Source organism: Malurus melanocephalus, unplaced genomic scaffold (genome assembly GCF_030028575.1).
Source record: "Malurus melanocephalus ecotype Western Australia unplaced genomic scaffold, MMel_1.1 scaffold_407, whole genome shotgun sequence".
NCBI lineage: Eukaryota > Metazoa > Chordata > Aves > Passeriformes > Maluridae > Malurus > Malurus melanocephalus.
In genome coordinates this window covers 307443-322831 of record NW_026623639.1, presented here as the reverse complement: position 1 = coordinate 322831, position 15389 = coordinate 307443, and the positions used below count along the sequence as shown (strand labels likewise).

The 15389-nt window shown below is 45.2% G+C and overlaps 1 protein-coding gene across 5 annotated transcripts in view; it reads right to left on the bottom strand.

The window, feature by feature from the left end:
• NFATC2 (nuclear factor of activated T cells 2) overlaps positions 1–15389 on the bottom strand; it is a 71215-nt gene that overhangs the window by 4117 nt on the left and 51709 nt on the right. Inside the window, exon 10 of one of the 5 annotated variants that reach the window (XM_057379467.1) lies at positions 295–382. The exons of the other annotated variants lie outside the window; for them this stretch is intronic. Coding sequence (XP_057235450.1) covers positions 339–382 — 44 coding nt within the window. The 3' untranslated portion in view covers positions 295–338. The remainder of the gene's footprint in view (positions 1–294; positions 383–15389) is intronic. 5 annotated transcript variants of the gene reach the window in all.

Genomic DNA, 15389 nt, shown 5'->3' with positions numbered 1-15389 from the left:
CCCCACAGCCCCTCTGGGGATCCCACAGAGTAAATCCTACAAATTGCAATGTCCCCTGTCCCCTCCAGCATGCACAGCCCCCCTCTCCTTCCCAGACCAGCTCTGTGCTACACAAGTGGGGAAGAACAAAAAAAAAAGTGGAAAAGAACGAAAAAAAAAAATTAAATTAAAATAAGTATTTTCTACCCTCTAAGCCAAATAAAAAGGGGAATGACTTTTTAATTGAAAAAAAATAAATAAATAAAGGTTAAGAGAAACACACAGCTGGAGAAAAGGCAAAAAAATACCAATTACCTTTCTTTTTGATTGCTTGGATCAAAGATCACAGTCATTCTTTTTCATATAATGTTTTGTATCCAGCTAAGGTGTGTATCTATCAGCTCTGAAAAAGATTTGCAAAACCATTTTTGAGAAAAAAGGTAACCTTTGACCTATGTTGCATGGCCAAGTGTTACAGTTTTCAGCTGCCCTCTCATTTTTGTGGGTTAATTTATTAAAAGGACATTTCAGCACACACAATACATAAGGCAGAACTCAACCACGGACCTTTCTGTTTGCTCAGATCCAGCACCAGATTTTTTTCCCCTCTTTTCTCAACTGATACTATCCAAAAATTAATATTCAAATTTTACATTCCTAAATTAATGATAAAACATGTGAAATGCTGATAATTTGATCTGAGATCAGAGGCACAGGAGGTCCCTGCAAATTGTGAGTCAAGTCAAAGACTTTCAGTGCCTTCTGCAAAATTCCCCTCTGTCATCACCTCAGTGCCCAGTAATATCCAAAATCAGTCCCTTTTCACTGAGAGATGCAACCACAGTGCCCGTGAAAATCAGACTTTGCCTTACTAGTACAGAACAGGAAAGATCTGGGCAAAGAAATTATGAATGCTACAGTCTTTGCTTCAAAATAACGTGAATTTTTTTTTCCTCAAGAAAAGGCAAAATTTAAAACATTCTGCCTTTTTTTTTTTTAAATTTCCTAATATTTTAAGATTGCTTTTGAATCCACCCTGAAAGCATTTGGTGCTTCTGCAAAGCCATGTGGAAATGAAAAAAAAACCCATATATAATTGCAATATTAAGGAGCAAAAAGTGCTTGTTAAAAAGCTGAGCTTTGAGTGCAAGATTCAGAAAWGTCTTTGCTGCTGGGTTGCAGTGACTATATATAGCAAAGAAGTATTTTACTTGGCTCCCAAGGATTGTGCAGCCACGTATCATGCCCTGGCACCTCCCACTCAGTACACAGCCTATTTTATATTCTGCACGCTGGAAAATCAGCTTTGGCACAGGGGAGCACAGCAACTCATTGACTGGGAAATACCAGTTTGGGTGTATCAGGCAAAGGAGCCCAAACCCAACAAAATGGGCTGGAATCGACAGCAATTAAAGGCTTTTAAAGGAAAATGGGGATATGGAACTGCTGTGAATGTGTTCAGCTAAAAAGTTTTAATTCCACATCAAACCTAGGGGTTCCTCCTTCCCAAAATCACGCCAAGAGATGCACCCTGCAACTGCTCTCCTTGTCCTGCCTGTAACCCTGGAGTCTGGGTGAACTGGGAACCTCCCAGCACCCTCCAGCCCAGCAGCAATCAGATCATCTCCACTCATTAAGAAAAMTCTTGGAAGAAGTTGCTGAGCCCAAAGAGGGAATTCAAGTCCCAAGATACATTTTTGCTGTAATAATATCAATAGACTCAAACCCCATTGGAATCTCTCCAGGAATTTAGCAACATAATACAGACATCTGATGGAAAACAGAATTGAAATAAAATGCATATTTCTGGCTAAAGCCCAYCCCAACTGAAATCAATATCTGAACTGCTCTGGATTTACAGGGTCTGGATTTCACTCATGACAYTTAAATATCCCTCCCTTTTGTTTCAGTGCAGTTCCAGATTGAGGTGCAAAAATCAAACAATTGGTATGTGTGGTACTGTCCTACCCTAGCCATAGAACAGGAAGCTGGGTGTGTCTGTAACAAAAGAGCAGAAAATAAAGATAGCATTTCTGCTCAAAAAGAATCCAGTGCCCTAAACACACTGTAGATCAAAACTAGCAGGAAGGAAGTACTCAGAACACAAATCTGTSTGTGACACCATCTCAGAAATGCTCAGGATTCTCTCAGCACTTTCATTACTGTCAATGTACTTCCAGAAAAYATCATCAAAAACAATTCCTCAACACTGGCAGGAAAAAGCACAACCTAGAGGGGAATGAGGGGGCTCCAGGGCTTGGAGCTGTCATCATCCTGCCTATGGCCTGGCCAGAGCATCCCTGAAGGACCAGAGCTGTTCCAGATCTGCTTTGGGCTAAAAAACGCACAAAGTCTGTGAGGTCACACGCATGGAACTCCAATAATCTGTGTTTAGCTAACAGAAAACAGCCTGAGAGGAGATGACCTGCACAGAACAAGCTACACCCTGCAGTAAATCCACCGAGCTACGTGTGGGGATGCAGCAGAGAGCAAACTGAGATCCTCAGAGCCCCTACAGCAGGTTTTAGAGCCCTCAGGTGGGATTTGAGATCCTCCAGGACTCAATGACCATGAGGAGAACGACAGCACAAAGGACATGTCCTCCTGCAGAAACAGCTGCCCTGAGGTGAGCTGAAGGCAAGAATTCAAGGCTGAGGGGTGTTATTTGTGGTGCTTTCAGCAATTTAATCCATTGACCCCTCAGTTTCTGAGGCCCCTTCTCCTCAGCAGGTGGGATCTCTGCAGGACACACACACAGCAATTTCTGCTCCAGAGGATGATCTCCTGTTTGCTGGGTGGGTTTCAGGGTTCATCATCCCATTTTCCATCAGAAAGTTCTGAGACAGGTACAAACTCTGCCTACACATCAGCTGGGGGAAGAAAGGGCACCTTCAGAGAGAATTCCCTGTCCTGTTCCTCCTGCCCCACCAGGCTTTACCCAACCCCCTTGGGCAGGCTCAGAGCTCTGAGCTGAGCTCAGGATTGTGTCTCATACTTGGGAGAGCACACAGCACACCGGGCTCATTCTGTTTGTCCAAAGCTCATTCTCTGCACCCCTTTGGGCCCAGTGCAGAGCACTGCAGGCACTGAAAGCAAAGCCAAGGGTGGTGCTCAGGGTGGCACCCAGACCAGGCACTGCCCACCCCCTCCCCACGTTACCTAACCCAGGATGGCTCTGAGTATCAGCTCAGCTCTGCCAGACCTGCACCAACATGAAACAAATCCTGTATTACTGATTGCTCAGATGGTGAAAAATATCCTGTGCTTCATCAGATAAASCCTGAAAGCCTGTTCAGCCACCACACAGGGACTGCAGCGAGCTGAGCTGGCTCCGTGCAGCTCCTGCACCAGTGTCAGCAGCTGCTTTGGGAACAGTACCTTGAAAGTGGAAAACTARATCAGCCTGGGTGTGAGGAGGAACTCCAGGCCACCGTGGATTTGGTTTGTAGTAGCTTTCCATAACAAAGTCTTTTTTTAACTGCCTTGCTTTCTGCTCACATATATTTAGATATGACTTTCATTCTGCAGCTCTCTGATGCCAGAGAGTTTTGGCTGCGACTGCGAGGGAAGGGACACGTGTTTGAGTCATGGAGTTGGCTCTCTCTAGTTGATAGTTAGTGAGTTACTGAGAAAAGATGRAGTTTGTATTTAGTTTTAGTTTACATGCAACAAGACCAAGTAAAATATTCCAAGTAGAATAAGCACATAATAAATAAATACACAAAACCTTATACCAGAAGGGGATGGTGTTCATTTTATAAACCACATTACTTGGCTAAAGCAATACAGAAATATTAGGCTGATGGACTGAAGCTTAAGAAACACAAGGGAAGAGTCTCCTTTTGTGACTGCTGACTCTTGATTTAACCCTGCTGCTGCTGCAAAGCAAAGCACGAGGGTGAACTCTGCTCGTGTCTGGTTTATTGGACACAGTTTGGGCCTYAAGAGTTTGACCCAGGACTGCTGAGATAAGCAATGCCATTCAGGATTCAGACATATTCCTTTTAGATCAAAACCAGCAAAGCCAAGGCAGGTTGGTGATGATTTTCCCTGCAGCAGCACCTGATGGTTTAAAAGCTGATGGAATTGGTATTGGATGCCACAACCCCTCTAAACAGCAACTGCAGGGAAAGCACACGGGCACTATTTATACACATGGCACTGGGCAGTTTCATCATCCTCTTAGACTCAACCTATTTACTGGGGCAGGATGAGTCASTCAGCAAAGTGATTCACACACAGAGGGAGAAAAGAGAATGGATGCAAAAAAGCCACTTTTTTACAGGAAATAATTAGGGGGTAGGACAGAAGAACAGTTACAGGATTAGCTGAAAATACAAGATAGGCACTGCTGCTGCTTTTTTATTTCTSTCACAARGGGACAACCAGAACAAATATTTAATTGAGGGGAAACAAACCATTTAACAAATATTTAATTAAGGGAAAACAAACCATGTTAGCCTTCCCTTTAGGCAGTTTTGCAGGGGATGAACAGTCAATAATGGAATCTTGGTGCTCCCTTGAGCACCAGTGCTTATGTCTATTAATCCACAGAACTATTCACTGGCTCTCATTCTCTGGCATCTTATCTCTGCTGTGTCCCCTCTGAAGGGATTCCTGCAGGACCCTGGTCACCCCACAAGCCAGGTTTCCCTCCTGAGCTTCACTACATTAACAATTGACAGCTGAATCCCAAATCCTTCATTTTTATCCACAATTCCAATTCCATGCTCAGTTCCTCAGGGACATGGACAAAATCCTTCCTCACTGAACAGCCAGGTAAACACAAACCACCACTAAAAGCAGCCTGATCGTGTCATTGGCCTTCATTTTCCCCTCCTGAGCAAGAATGGCAACAATGCTGGGTGATTAATAACCCCTCATCATCATAATTACCAGGCAGGTAATAAGAAAGAAGAAAGAAATATAAAAGAAAGAAGAAGTGATAGGAACCCTGGCAGGGGCAGGATGGCCCTGGGGATGCTGTGGGGGAAAAAAGGGAGGCAGAATCCTCTCTAGAGAATCCCTAATTCCTGCAGATGATAAGCACATTGTACTTAAAACTAAATAAAGTAGCAAAGAAAATATATAGAGTGGGCTGCTTGTAAGGTCACCAAGCCAGGGAGAAGGGACTGCTTTAATTTCCCTCTTACCTGGAAAGAAAAATAAACTGAAGGAAAGAAAAAAAAAAAAAAAAAACAACAAAACAACCCCACCACCTCTTCTAAGGGCTGGAAAAACCCTGTCTGAGAGGGGAGATGGTTGCAAACACCTCTTGAACTGGTGCTGTTTTCCATCCCCCAGCAGAGGCCGGGCGAGGAGCGGGAGCACGGGAAGTTGGCTGTGCTGTCCAGAGCATGAAAACACTACTGCTGTTTATAGAGGGAAACCCAATTCGTCAGCCCTAATGAATTCCTGGGCTAATCCRTGCAGGCTTCATGTTTTCCACCAGCCCCAGCCACTGTAAAAGACTATCTTTAGGAGGCACAGTGTGTTTGGAAAGGAGCAGCTGGAAAGAGGGGACATTTATGCCAGCTTGGAAGGCTTTCTGCATGGAAAAAGAGGAATGCTCTCTTGGGTCTCCCCACAAAATTAAAGCATCTTCATCCAGAGCAGAAGGATGCCAAGCACAACAAACAAAAGCGGCTTTCCCCAACTCTCCTGGGCAGCCTCGTGCAGGGCTCACAATGGTTTCCATAGAATTTGTTTTGCTATCATAACAAATTCGATCTGTCCGGCCGTGATGGCCACGCTCTTTTCGAAAGACAAGAAAATGAATTTCCTCACTCACTGCTCTGCCAGAGCATTTTTGCCTCCGTGCCACAGACAGGGAGTCCCCGGATAAGTGTGTCCTGAGGACAGAGCTCCCTGCTCGGTGGCACTGGGTCCCCTGGGCTGGGGGACACTGCCCGTGGCCACCCTGCACCCCAGCTCTGATCCTGCCAGGCTGAGCCTGGGCACTGTGTCCACATGGGCACCAACAGCCAGGAACCACCCTGTGCTCCTCTGGGAGGAAGGGAACGGCTCCTTCCATCCCCAGACGGCTGCAATCGGGGACACCCTGCAGCCTGGTGGCATTTGGGGTCAGGGTATTCCAAGGATGCCCTGGAATGGCCCAGGGGAGAGGCTCCCTGCAGGGACACGGGGCTCTGCTGGAAACAGGGATGTGATTGTGGTAAAAGCAGAGATGTGATTGTGCTGAAAGACGAGATATGATTTTACTGGAAGCAGAGATGTGGTTGTGTTAAAAGCAGAGATGTGATAGAGCACTGAACGCTGCTGCAGCTGTTTGTGTCATGCACAATCTAAACCAAGCCTGCTACCAGAACAGCCTGACACTCTGGGAAGTTGTAATCTTGAGCTAAACTTTGCATTAGGTGTGAAGATGGGGAGAGCTATGAAATGCCACCAAGTAGACAACAAACATCCTGAGATATTAATTTCTAAGACAGACACAGAACTAATTTGTGTGTTATTTCATTAATGGCCTATAGAGTTTGTCCTAAAGAAAAATTTGTGCAAAAAACAAAGGCATTTTTTAAAAAAAGGAAACACATCTTATACCACCACTAAGTTATCAGAGGGTATGAACCTGCAGGATGACCTCAGAAAAGCCCTCATGTAACCCAGCCTACCCAGATGAAGTTTTCACCAGATAAAGTCTAGATGTGGAATCCTGCACTGCTTTCCAAGGAAGGAGACAGCACCCCACACCAAGCAATGCACAATGAGCAGGAGAAACCAGATAAGAGAAAATGTAATGCAATTTCAAGGAAAAAGATACACAACCCAAAACGTAACCAAAAAATGCAGCTGCTGAAAAGTCCCCCTGCAATGTGCTCAGTTCTGGTCTAAACCCAGACCTGCCCTAAACCCAGCCTGCAGTGGCCAGTGTGTCCAGACTCTTTCCAGCCTTTCCAACATCCATTTGCAGATCTGTGGCTGTGGAGTCTCCTGGCACTGAGATCTCACCAAAATACTGAGCTCATGTTGCTCATAATGACAGATATCAGAGCTGGGAGGTTTAACTGCCACGGCGCTTTCACCCTGGGCTCCCACACTCATCAAGTGGTTCCCCCTTCTTTTTGGTTATTCTCAGTCTTTCCAAAGAAACTCAGAAACCACCTAAATAAACCAGCACCCACTGAGACATTGCAAATGCCACCAGAGTCATTCATGTGTCTCACTACTTGTCCTGCATTTGACTCCATTCATTCACGGCTGATGAARTCACTCATCATTAARGACCCAAACCAAACCAAACCACACCACAATTTGGGAATCTTTGACTGGACTGCCCTGGCAGAGCTGATCAGAGGGAATGATTGCAAACTCACACTGCTCCCTGGGATGGGAGCTAGCACTCACTTCAGCAGAGGTCACTAACACTTTTCTCACTACATCTACTTCAATTGCAATCTCACTCTAAAGAAATAGMATTTGTTCAGCTGAAGGCAGAGTTYAGTTTATATTTTGGAGGGCAAAGTTTTCAAATTAAAAAKCCACAAAAGGACGTGGCTTGATTGRAATGGGAACTGTGTGGATCAGGAGAACCTGTCAGAAGATGGGSARTGTTTCTCTGRGTCAGTAGGAGCTGCTCTGGAGTCMCAGGGTGAAGCCTTTTGATCCTCAGTGCTTTGAYTCCAGTTAACAGTAGCTGAAGATTTAACTCTTCTATGCCTAACATTGGTTAAATCCAACTCCAGGCCAAGTTTTCAAAGTCATTTGCAGACCATTAGTCATGCCAATGTGGAGAGACCAGAGTTTTAACTACAAACAGACTGCAGCACCTCTAGGAGATGTGTACATAAACTGAGAACGTGAATGCCTGCAAAGTTGGGAATTACTTGSATTTTGGGTTTTTGTGCAGACCCTCTTGGAGAGAGGAGTCATCTCTGACATTCCCAGCTGGATGCATGCCCAGATTTCTGTGCTTGCAAAATTGAAGCATGGAGACTTGGAGTGATGATTCAGATACAACTGCCCTGTTCATGCATTTTAGATTTTTCCTCGGTAAACACAGAAAAAGCTGTATTACACAGTGAGAAAGAGTGGGAAAGCCAGCACCTGACTGCAAACCCAAAGCAGGAGCTGAKTGCTGGGAAGGGAGTTTCACCTTCTCCAATATTTGCTCTCCATCCCCAGTTCCTGCCTCTCCCCCTGGCACAGCCGTGGATGTGCTGCTTGTTTTTCAAATCACAGAAGCTGCAMTGACCTATTAGCTCATCGAGTACCTCTCACAGCCAGTGCAGGATGGTCCTGTCCAGAGTGCTTTTAAAAYGCCTCTGAGCACACACTGCTCAAATCCAAACCTGAGCACAGAGGACTCCTGGAACTGGGCAGGAAACAGCAATAAAATGGTTGRGCAGTGTAAGGCCATGGCAGCTTCTGCTGGGCAGAACAGCTCTCACTGCTCAGTTCTYGTAAGAAAACTAACTTGGATGGGAAATTCAGATGATTCATCCTCATATTTAAAATATAAAAACTGCCAGAGATTTATAAATAAATACTGATTATAAATTATTATCRTATTTCTACATATATAATTATAAATAATTATACTATTCTTTATAATGGAGTATGAAAAACAGGTGGAAGAAAAATAGATTTTAAGCTAATCAATCTAGGTCTTCAGTCTTGTGAGAAAAAATATCTACACAGACAAAAAGTCCCCCACCAACTATCCCTGCTGCCTGGCAGGACGTGAGCTGAGCTGCCAAAATTCTGTTTGTGTGAATATGCAGAGAATCCAGGCATTTTTCTACAGTAGAAGACTTTATAACTGCCTTTCAGTTTGCACCATAAAAAGATTGTAGATCTTTAAGAGGGTTACTCTTGCCAGGCATTTTATTTCACAATAGTTAAAGAAATGTGCAGATGTTTTCCAAACTTTTCCRAGCGGCAAGGCTCCGTGCAGCTGCTCCCAACATCTCAAAAAGGACTCAAAATGCCTTTCCAAGAGCCATTGCAGGAGCTGAATGCTCCCAATGATCACACTGAGTTTTAAGGGCACAAAAGAGCCCTTTCCCCACCTGGGCCCACTCCTAATATTGATCCTATTTGTTACAAATGGAACTGTGAAGAGCAGCAATGCCAATCCCAGGCGTTCTGGGTTCATGAGTCAGGCCTCCAACAATCATGAGATCGCTTTTTAAATCATGCMATCAACCTCCCGCCCCCAAAGTTGCAGCATTTCTGTCTGCCTGGCTTCTGAAAGCCCAAAACATCCAGGTTTGTATTTTTAAWGTTTTGGTTTTTCTTGGATCAGACTTGAAAAGATCACTGAGAAAAAAATAAATCTGTATCCTGCTGCAGTCACCTGCACAAAACTCTTAAATTGCTATTRTATTCCAAAAACTAAAATGAAATTGCAAAGAATTAGCAAAAGCCATGTGGATGTGAGCCAGTTCACTGATTAAATTCAATTGCTCCACACTCCTAAAGGGGAGCTGTGAGGATTCTGTCCCTCCCTGTTTGTGAGGACAAACACACCCCACAGCACCTACAGCCCCCGAGCAAAGCCTGCTCCTGTAAACGCACCCAGTTCACTGCACCACCCCTGCTGGGAATTACTGGGGTTTATTCTGAGCTGCTCCACACACCCAGCAATTGCTGTCATGACAAAATGCCCTCTCTTGTGTTCATGTTCATGTTCAGTGGCACTGCTGGAACACCCCCTGCCCCAGCACCACGTCCCCTGAAGGGCTCCTGCCTTGGAGCTGTGCTGATCCCAGGGCTCTCTGCRAGGCTTTTTTTTAACCATAATAGCTGTGCTAGCAAAATAAAATTCAAAACCCCAACCACCTTAACCAGCACAGCTCTGTGGTGAGCTGCTGGAGGGTGAGCTCTTCTCTGCTTCAACGCAAAATGGAGAATTCAGCACTCCAGTGAGTTTGTGCCCTTTCCTGCTTTGCACAGTTTTGTTATAAACCACATTCTAGCTGAACATTCCTCATCACGTAAGTCCCCATTTTTTAAAACTTTGTCAAAACAGTTATGATTTTGACTGAACTGAAAGAATTTCCATGTAAAGCACCCGGTGTCACTCCCAGCCTGCAGGAAGAGCACTGATCCCTTGTCCTTACACCCTGCACTTGCTCACACAACAGCCTTGCTCTGTGTCCAGACCTTGCCCAAGAAATGAGAACATTTCTGACCCAGCGACAGTGACCTGCCTGCAATCAGCACTCACTGCTACAGCATCAAAGGAGTGAGCCTGTGGGAAGACAGAAAAAGGAAAAAGAAGCTCTGCCAATCCCTCCTTTTAGTGCAATGTTTTAACCACCAACAGCATGGCCAGGGCTGCACCAGCTCCTGCTCACCTGGGGACACCTGCAAGTCTGGGATCCCCAGGAAAACAACAATTTCACCACTGAATTTTGCACCAAGTGCTTTGAAACCAAAGCTTTGATCTGTCTCCATCCATCTGTGAGAGCTGGGGAAAAGCTTCTCTGCCTCTTTCTGCAGTGGAATAACTTCAATTCATGACCATTTCTCTGCRCTGGATGAATAGTGTCACTGRAGTGAAAAATGTTATTGTTATTATGCCTTTAAATTGCAAGTGGATTGAAGGAATAAAAGTAAATGTATGGTGTCTTTGGCAGATGTGTCCCAACAGATGGGTGTCTATGGTCTCCTTTGTGAGAGCTGTCTGCTGCCTGCGATTCACACTGTCTAAGGAATGCCATGAGCTTGGACTAMATGGACAGCAAGTCTGGGAAGGGACTTTATTGTGGTTTAGAAGCTTTCAATTCCCAACTGCACGAACAAGTTCTTTTTTTCTTTTTTTTTTGAGTAACTTTTTGCCAGTATTTCAAAACTATCATCGAAAATTGCTTGATGCCTCCCAAAAACCAAGCGCTCTTGACCGATAACAGGCAACCTTCAAACAGGGACATGCCTTCCACCCCAAAAGCTCTAGAACTGGGGGTTTTTAGGGCATCAGATCAGGGTAGGAGGTGGCCACAAAGGGGACAGAAGTGTCCACGTGCCCCAGTGCAGCTCTGGGCTCCAAATGGGCTCTGCATGTTCCAGCACAGGAAACGCTTTGTGACACAATTTGCCTGTGGGCACTTACTGCACCAATTAAAGATTCCTGAGCTCGAGAACAAAGAGGTGCCAGTAGAACTATGGTTTTAATAATTTGATTCATTTTCTTCCTTCCTCTACTGCTGATTTGGGATGTATGGGTTTTTCTTTTTCTCGCTTTGTTTTGGTTTGCACGCTTTTGAGGCAGCTGCTCAGAAAGGCTGMTGGGAAAAGGGCACTCTTCACATGGGGCTGGATTTGTCTGAATTTTTTAACAGTGAATTGTTTCTGGAGGTGARGAAGATGATCAGAAGGAGCCTGCCRTGTGTGCAAGTGTAGGGTTTTCTCTGARAATCCAYGTGTGTGTCACTAATGTGAATTCCTTACTGCTTAACTTACAAGAGGGAAGGATAAGACACTTTTTAATAATGGTAAACTAAGCACAGGGAGGTTGAGTACTTTGCTGAAAGACCAAGCTCAGACTCAACCCAGACCTTCCCCCTAACAGACTGATCCTTCTACTTCCTGCCAACAGACTCCAGTTTTTGGGAGCAGAAACACCTTTTTGTTCTCTTTTTATATTGCCTCTAGAAAAGCAAGACTGCCACAGGACAGGGGCATGCAAATCCTAACAACACAACCCCACAAGAGCAGGGATCCTAAAATAAAGCATGCAGTACCCAGGGAGTGCTGCACAGTCCCAGCAGAGAACAGAAAATCTGTAATAATGTGAGTCAGAGCTTCAGGAATGAGTCTGATGAATACATAGATTTGCTAGAGYGTTTGAGCAAAATGTTTTGGAGAACATACAGGCTTCACTCTTAGTCAAACTCTGCCTGAGYAGAAGGGACCACACCTTCTATGAAAAGTAGTTCTAATTAAAAACAGAGCATGGCTTTTTTAGATGCAAATTGTTGCTCAAAACTGAACCCCAGCCCATTTGAAGGATTCAAATTCACTCCTGTCTAAATTGCCAGGAAACAASAACATTTCCCCTCTTGCCCTGTCTCATTATTTAACTCTGTGCGTGGACACAAGATGAATCCAGAAAAAACCAATCTAAAATATGCCCCTAAAGCCACCAACTTCTGTGCTTTCTGTGGATGAATTTAAAGCAGAGTTTAGAGAGAAAAGGCAGCAGGAAGGAGCTCAGTCCTRGAGCAGCACCCTGGTGATAGTCCCAGGAAAACCAGGGTTCCCTGCCCAAGGAGAACAGAGCTGACCAGGGAAGAAAGTTCCCTCCTGAACATGAATAAAAGATTTGAATTTCATTTCATGATACCATGAGGGCAGAGTGAGGATTTTCTTGTTTTAAATGAAAGAACCCACAAAGAAAATGCAGGGACAKAAAACCCTCTGAGTGGTGTTGGATGAGCAAAACTGCACAAACGAGCACCCAGATATGAAGTGCTGGGTGATGTGCAAGGCCCACACTGCACATCCTGCACATCCACTTTCTAAAGAAATATCTGACGTGTCTGAAGTTTTCTGTGAAATACCTGAGCCCACTATAAAGCATCTTGGCTGATGAGCAGCCTGATAAACACTACACAAGCATCTGCCTTGCCTCCCTCCTCCCCGAGAGAGATTGCTGGTGCACCAAAAATAATTCAGAGCTGCTGTATCCAGCAGACAGYTTGGAGTGTCAGATGTGGTCAGACAGTTACTATTTGAATAATGACAATCATTTGTCTTTGCACAGTTCAGCCCCACAGCTGCACCCAAGGGATCTCAGTCTAAGGCAGGCAAGCTGATAATAAAATAACCCAGGCTACACAGCCATGATCTGAGTGTGGAATTGAGCTGGTGGCTGTGTCCCAAATGGGGAACTGGCCCACAGCAGGGCTCTGCAGCAGGAGCACACTCAGTGCCCCAAGCCCTGGGTCACCCCCTCAATCCTGCCCCACTATGGGACTGCAGACACTGCTGCAAAGAACTACATTTTTAATGGGTTTTGTGCTTTCAAGAGATCATCTCATTGCTCTGAAAGTGCTGGAACTAAGTTCTATTTGTCAACATATTTATGTGGTTGTTTGGGTAACTTTTACCATTGTGGGTGGTTTTGGTTATGAATAATATTAAGATGAGGCCTCGGCTGAACGAGTTGATCACTGTCACCCCCGGCTTTCACTCRCATTTGAAGCTGATCCCTGTGCCAGCAGMACTGCCCTGARRCATCCTGAAGRACCTCCTGCCATTGGGGACACCTTYCCTCCCAAAACAATTCCAACATTAACGAATCTGGGGRGCAGAGGTGTCACAAAGGGTCCTCTGTCCCTGCCAGCAGAKCCAAGGACTCTCAGCATGCCCACCCTGAGAGGCTGCAGCTCCAGGAATGAGGAACCGTGGGGCATGGCCAGGGCACCCCAAGAGTTTGTGGCAAAGCTCAGAATAGAAACAAAGCCCAGAACACCAAGGATGAGCGTTAACCATGAAGGAGAGGGTGAGAGGAGGCCACAGCAGCAAAGGGATGAAAGCTGGGCTGTCAGCAGAACTCTGAGAAAGGAGAACAAGGCAGAGCCAGGAGGAAGCGAGAGGCACCAACAAAGATTGACCAAGAGCAGCTCGTGCCAAGGCTGCCCAGGAACCAGCTCAGTGTCTGCCCCTGAAAATCACTGCAAGACCCAACAGCTCACTTTATCTCACAAGAGCTTTCTGGATAAATGGGATTTGAGGGTAAAGCCTCCATAATCCTTTGGGTTTGCTTTCTTTTAATATTATAAAGCACAAAACCAAACTTTCTAGTCAGGAAAAACATGGCTTTTGTTATGTTCTGAGTCACTTTTCCCCAGCAGCAAACAATGTGGCTTTTCAATTCAAGTCCTGAACATTTCAGAATGAAATGCTTTGCAAAGTCCTAAAGTAAATCACAATTCTCCAAGTCACACTTCCAGCTGATGCAAACTCACTGAGCTCAGTAGAGAGACTGCGTGTGACCCATCTGGCCTGGCCTGCTTTGGGTGGCATGACTGATAAATTAATCTCTRGCTGAAATCAGTTCAAGATGATCCACTCAGCCAAGGAGGAGCCTGGGATTTCATTATTTATTGCTGCTGTTCTTTGGCAGGGAGGCTGAGTGCATCCTTGGTGAGCTGTGCTGCACTTGGTGCCACTGGCCCAATTCAGCATCAGGAAAATGAATTTTGCTCCATCTTGGGAGTTCTTTTAAATGGACTTTGGCTTGACTCTGAAGTAGCTTTTACTTCAAGATGCTTTTTTCTTTCTTTTACAAGGTGTGTACAAAGTACTTTTAGAAATGTGGAAGAATCTCTCAGCTTCTCACATAAAATARCCCTAAACAGTGTTTAGTTCTCCTGTTAAAAAGATGCTCTTTCTTTGTTATCATACCCAATTCCCTGAATGAAAAAGGAACCTCCTAAGTTAAATTTAGGACTCCTAAATTTCCAGCTCAGAGAGAAGACCAGTAAAACCTCTCCAGATTTTACAGTGATGGCACCAAAGCTGCATCAGCCGTGCTGCAAACACACTAAGAGAGGAAACCATCCAAACTCTGCTCTGCCCACAAAGCCAGCATGAAGGCTGCACATCACACACGGCATCAGAACCTGAGCTCAAGAGAGTGAAACTTCCAAAGGCACAATTTCCCAATTCCAGGTGAGCAAGTGCAGTAAAAATCCCAAACGACTGAATGCTTCCAGCACATCTGGTGCACATCCAGGGGATCAGAGCTGGATGGAGAGGACAGCAGAGGGACCATTGTGACCATCAGGTCTGCACCTCCTGCACAAGAACATCCTGTACCTGAGCACTGCACCCAGCAGCTCACTCTGCTCCCATCACAGTCAGTGCTGCCTGTGCTGCTGCTCTCTGTGCCTGCACTGTCCAGCTCTGCTCWTTTGGCACCCATTTCCTCCTGCCAGGAACGTGCTTTAATAAAAGAACCAATCCACCAGCCTGCCAAKAGCTGCCTACCTAAGAATAAGCAGGATATGTTCAAAGAAAGCTTTACTCTGACTTATGTTCATTCCTAAGGGCTAAATCAGCTGGCTCACAACAAAGGAACAGCATTGTTGTGCTTATCAATGTCCCACTGTTCATCCAGAACATCTGCAATGGTTTTGCCTGCAGCACTACCCCATTCATTGCAGGCCTTGATAGACTGCTCAATGGGCTTTTTTTTTGGTACAAAATGTACAAGAGCGTTTTACAAAGTGGACTTTGCCCTGATATGAAAAATATAATAAAAGAATTTAAGTGTGCATTTCATTTCAGACCCACCATTTTCCAAACTGGCAAGAGAACCTTTGGCAAATGGAAACAAAATGGGAGCAGCTCAACCTGGCAGCTGAGCCCGTGGCATGGAGCAAGCAGAGGGTTTCTGCGGGCAGGTGGCCACAGGGCATTGCCATCTACCCAAAATG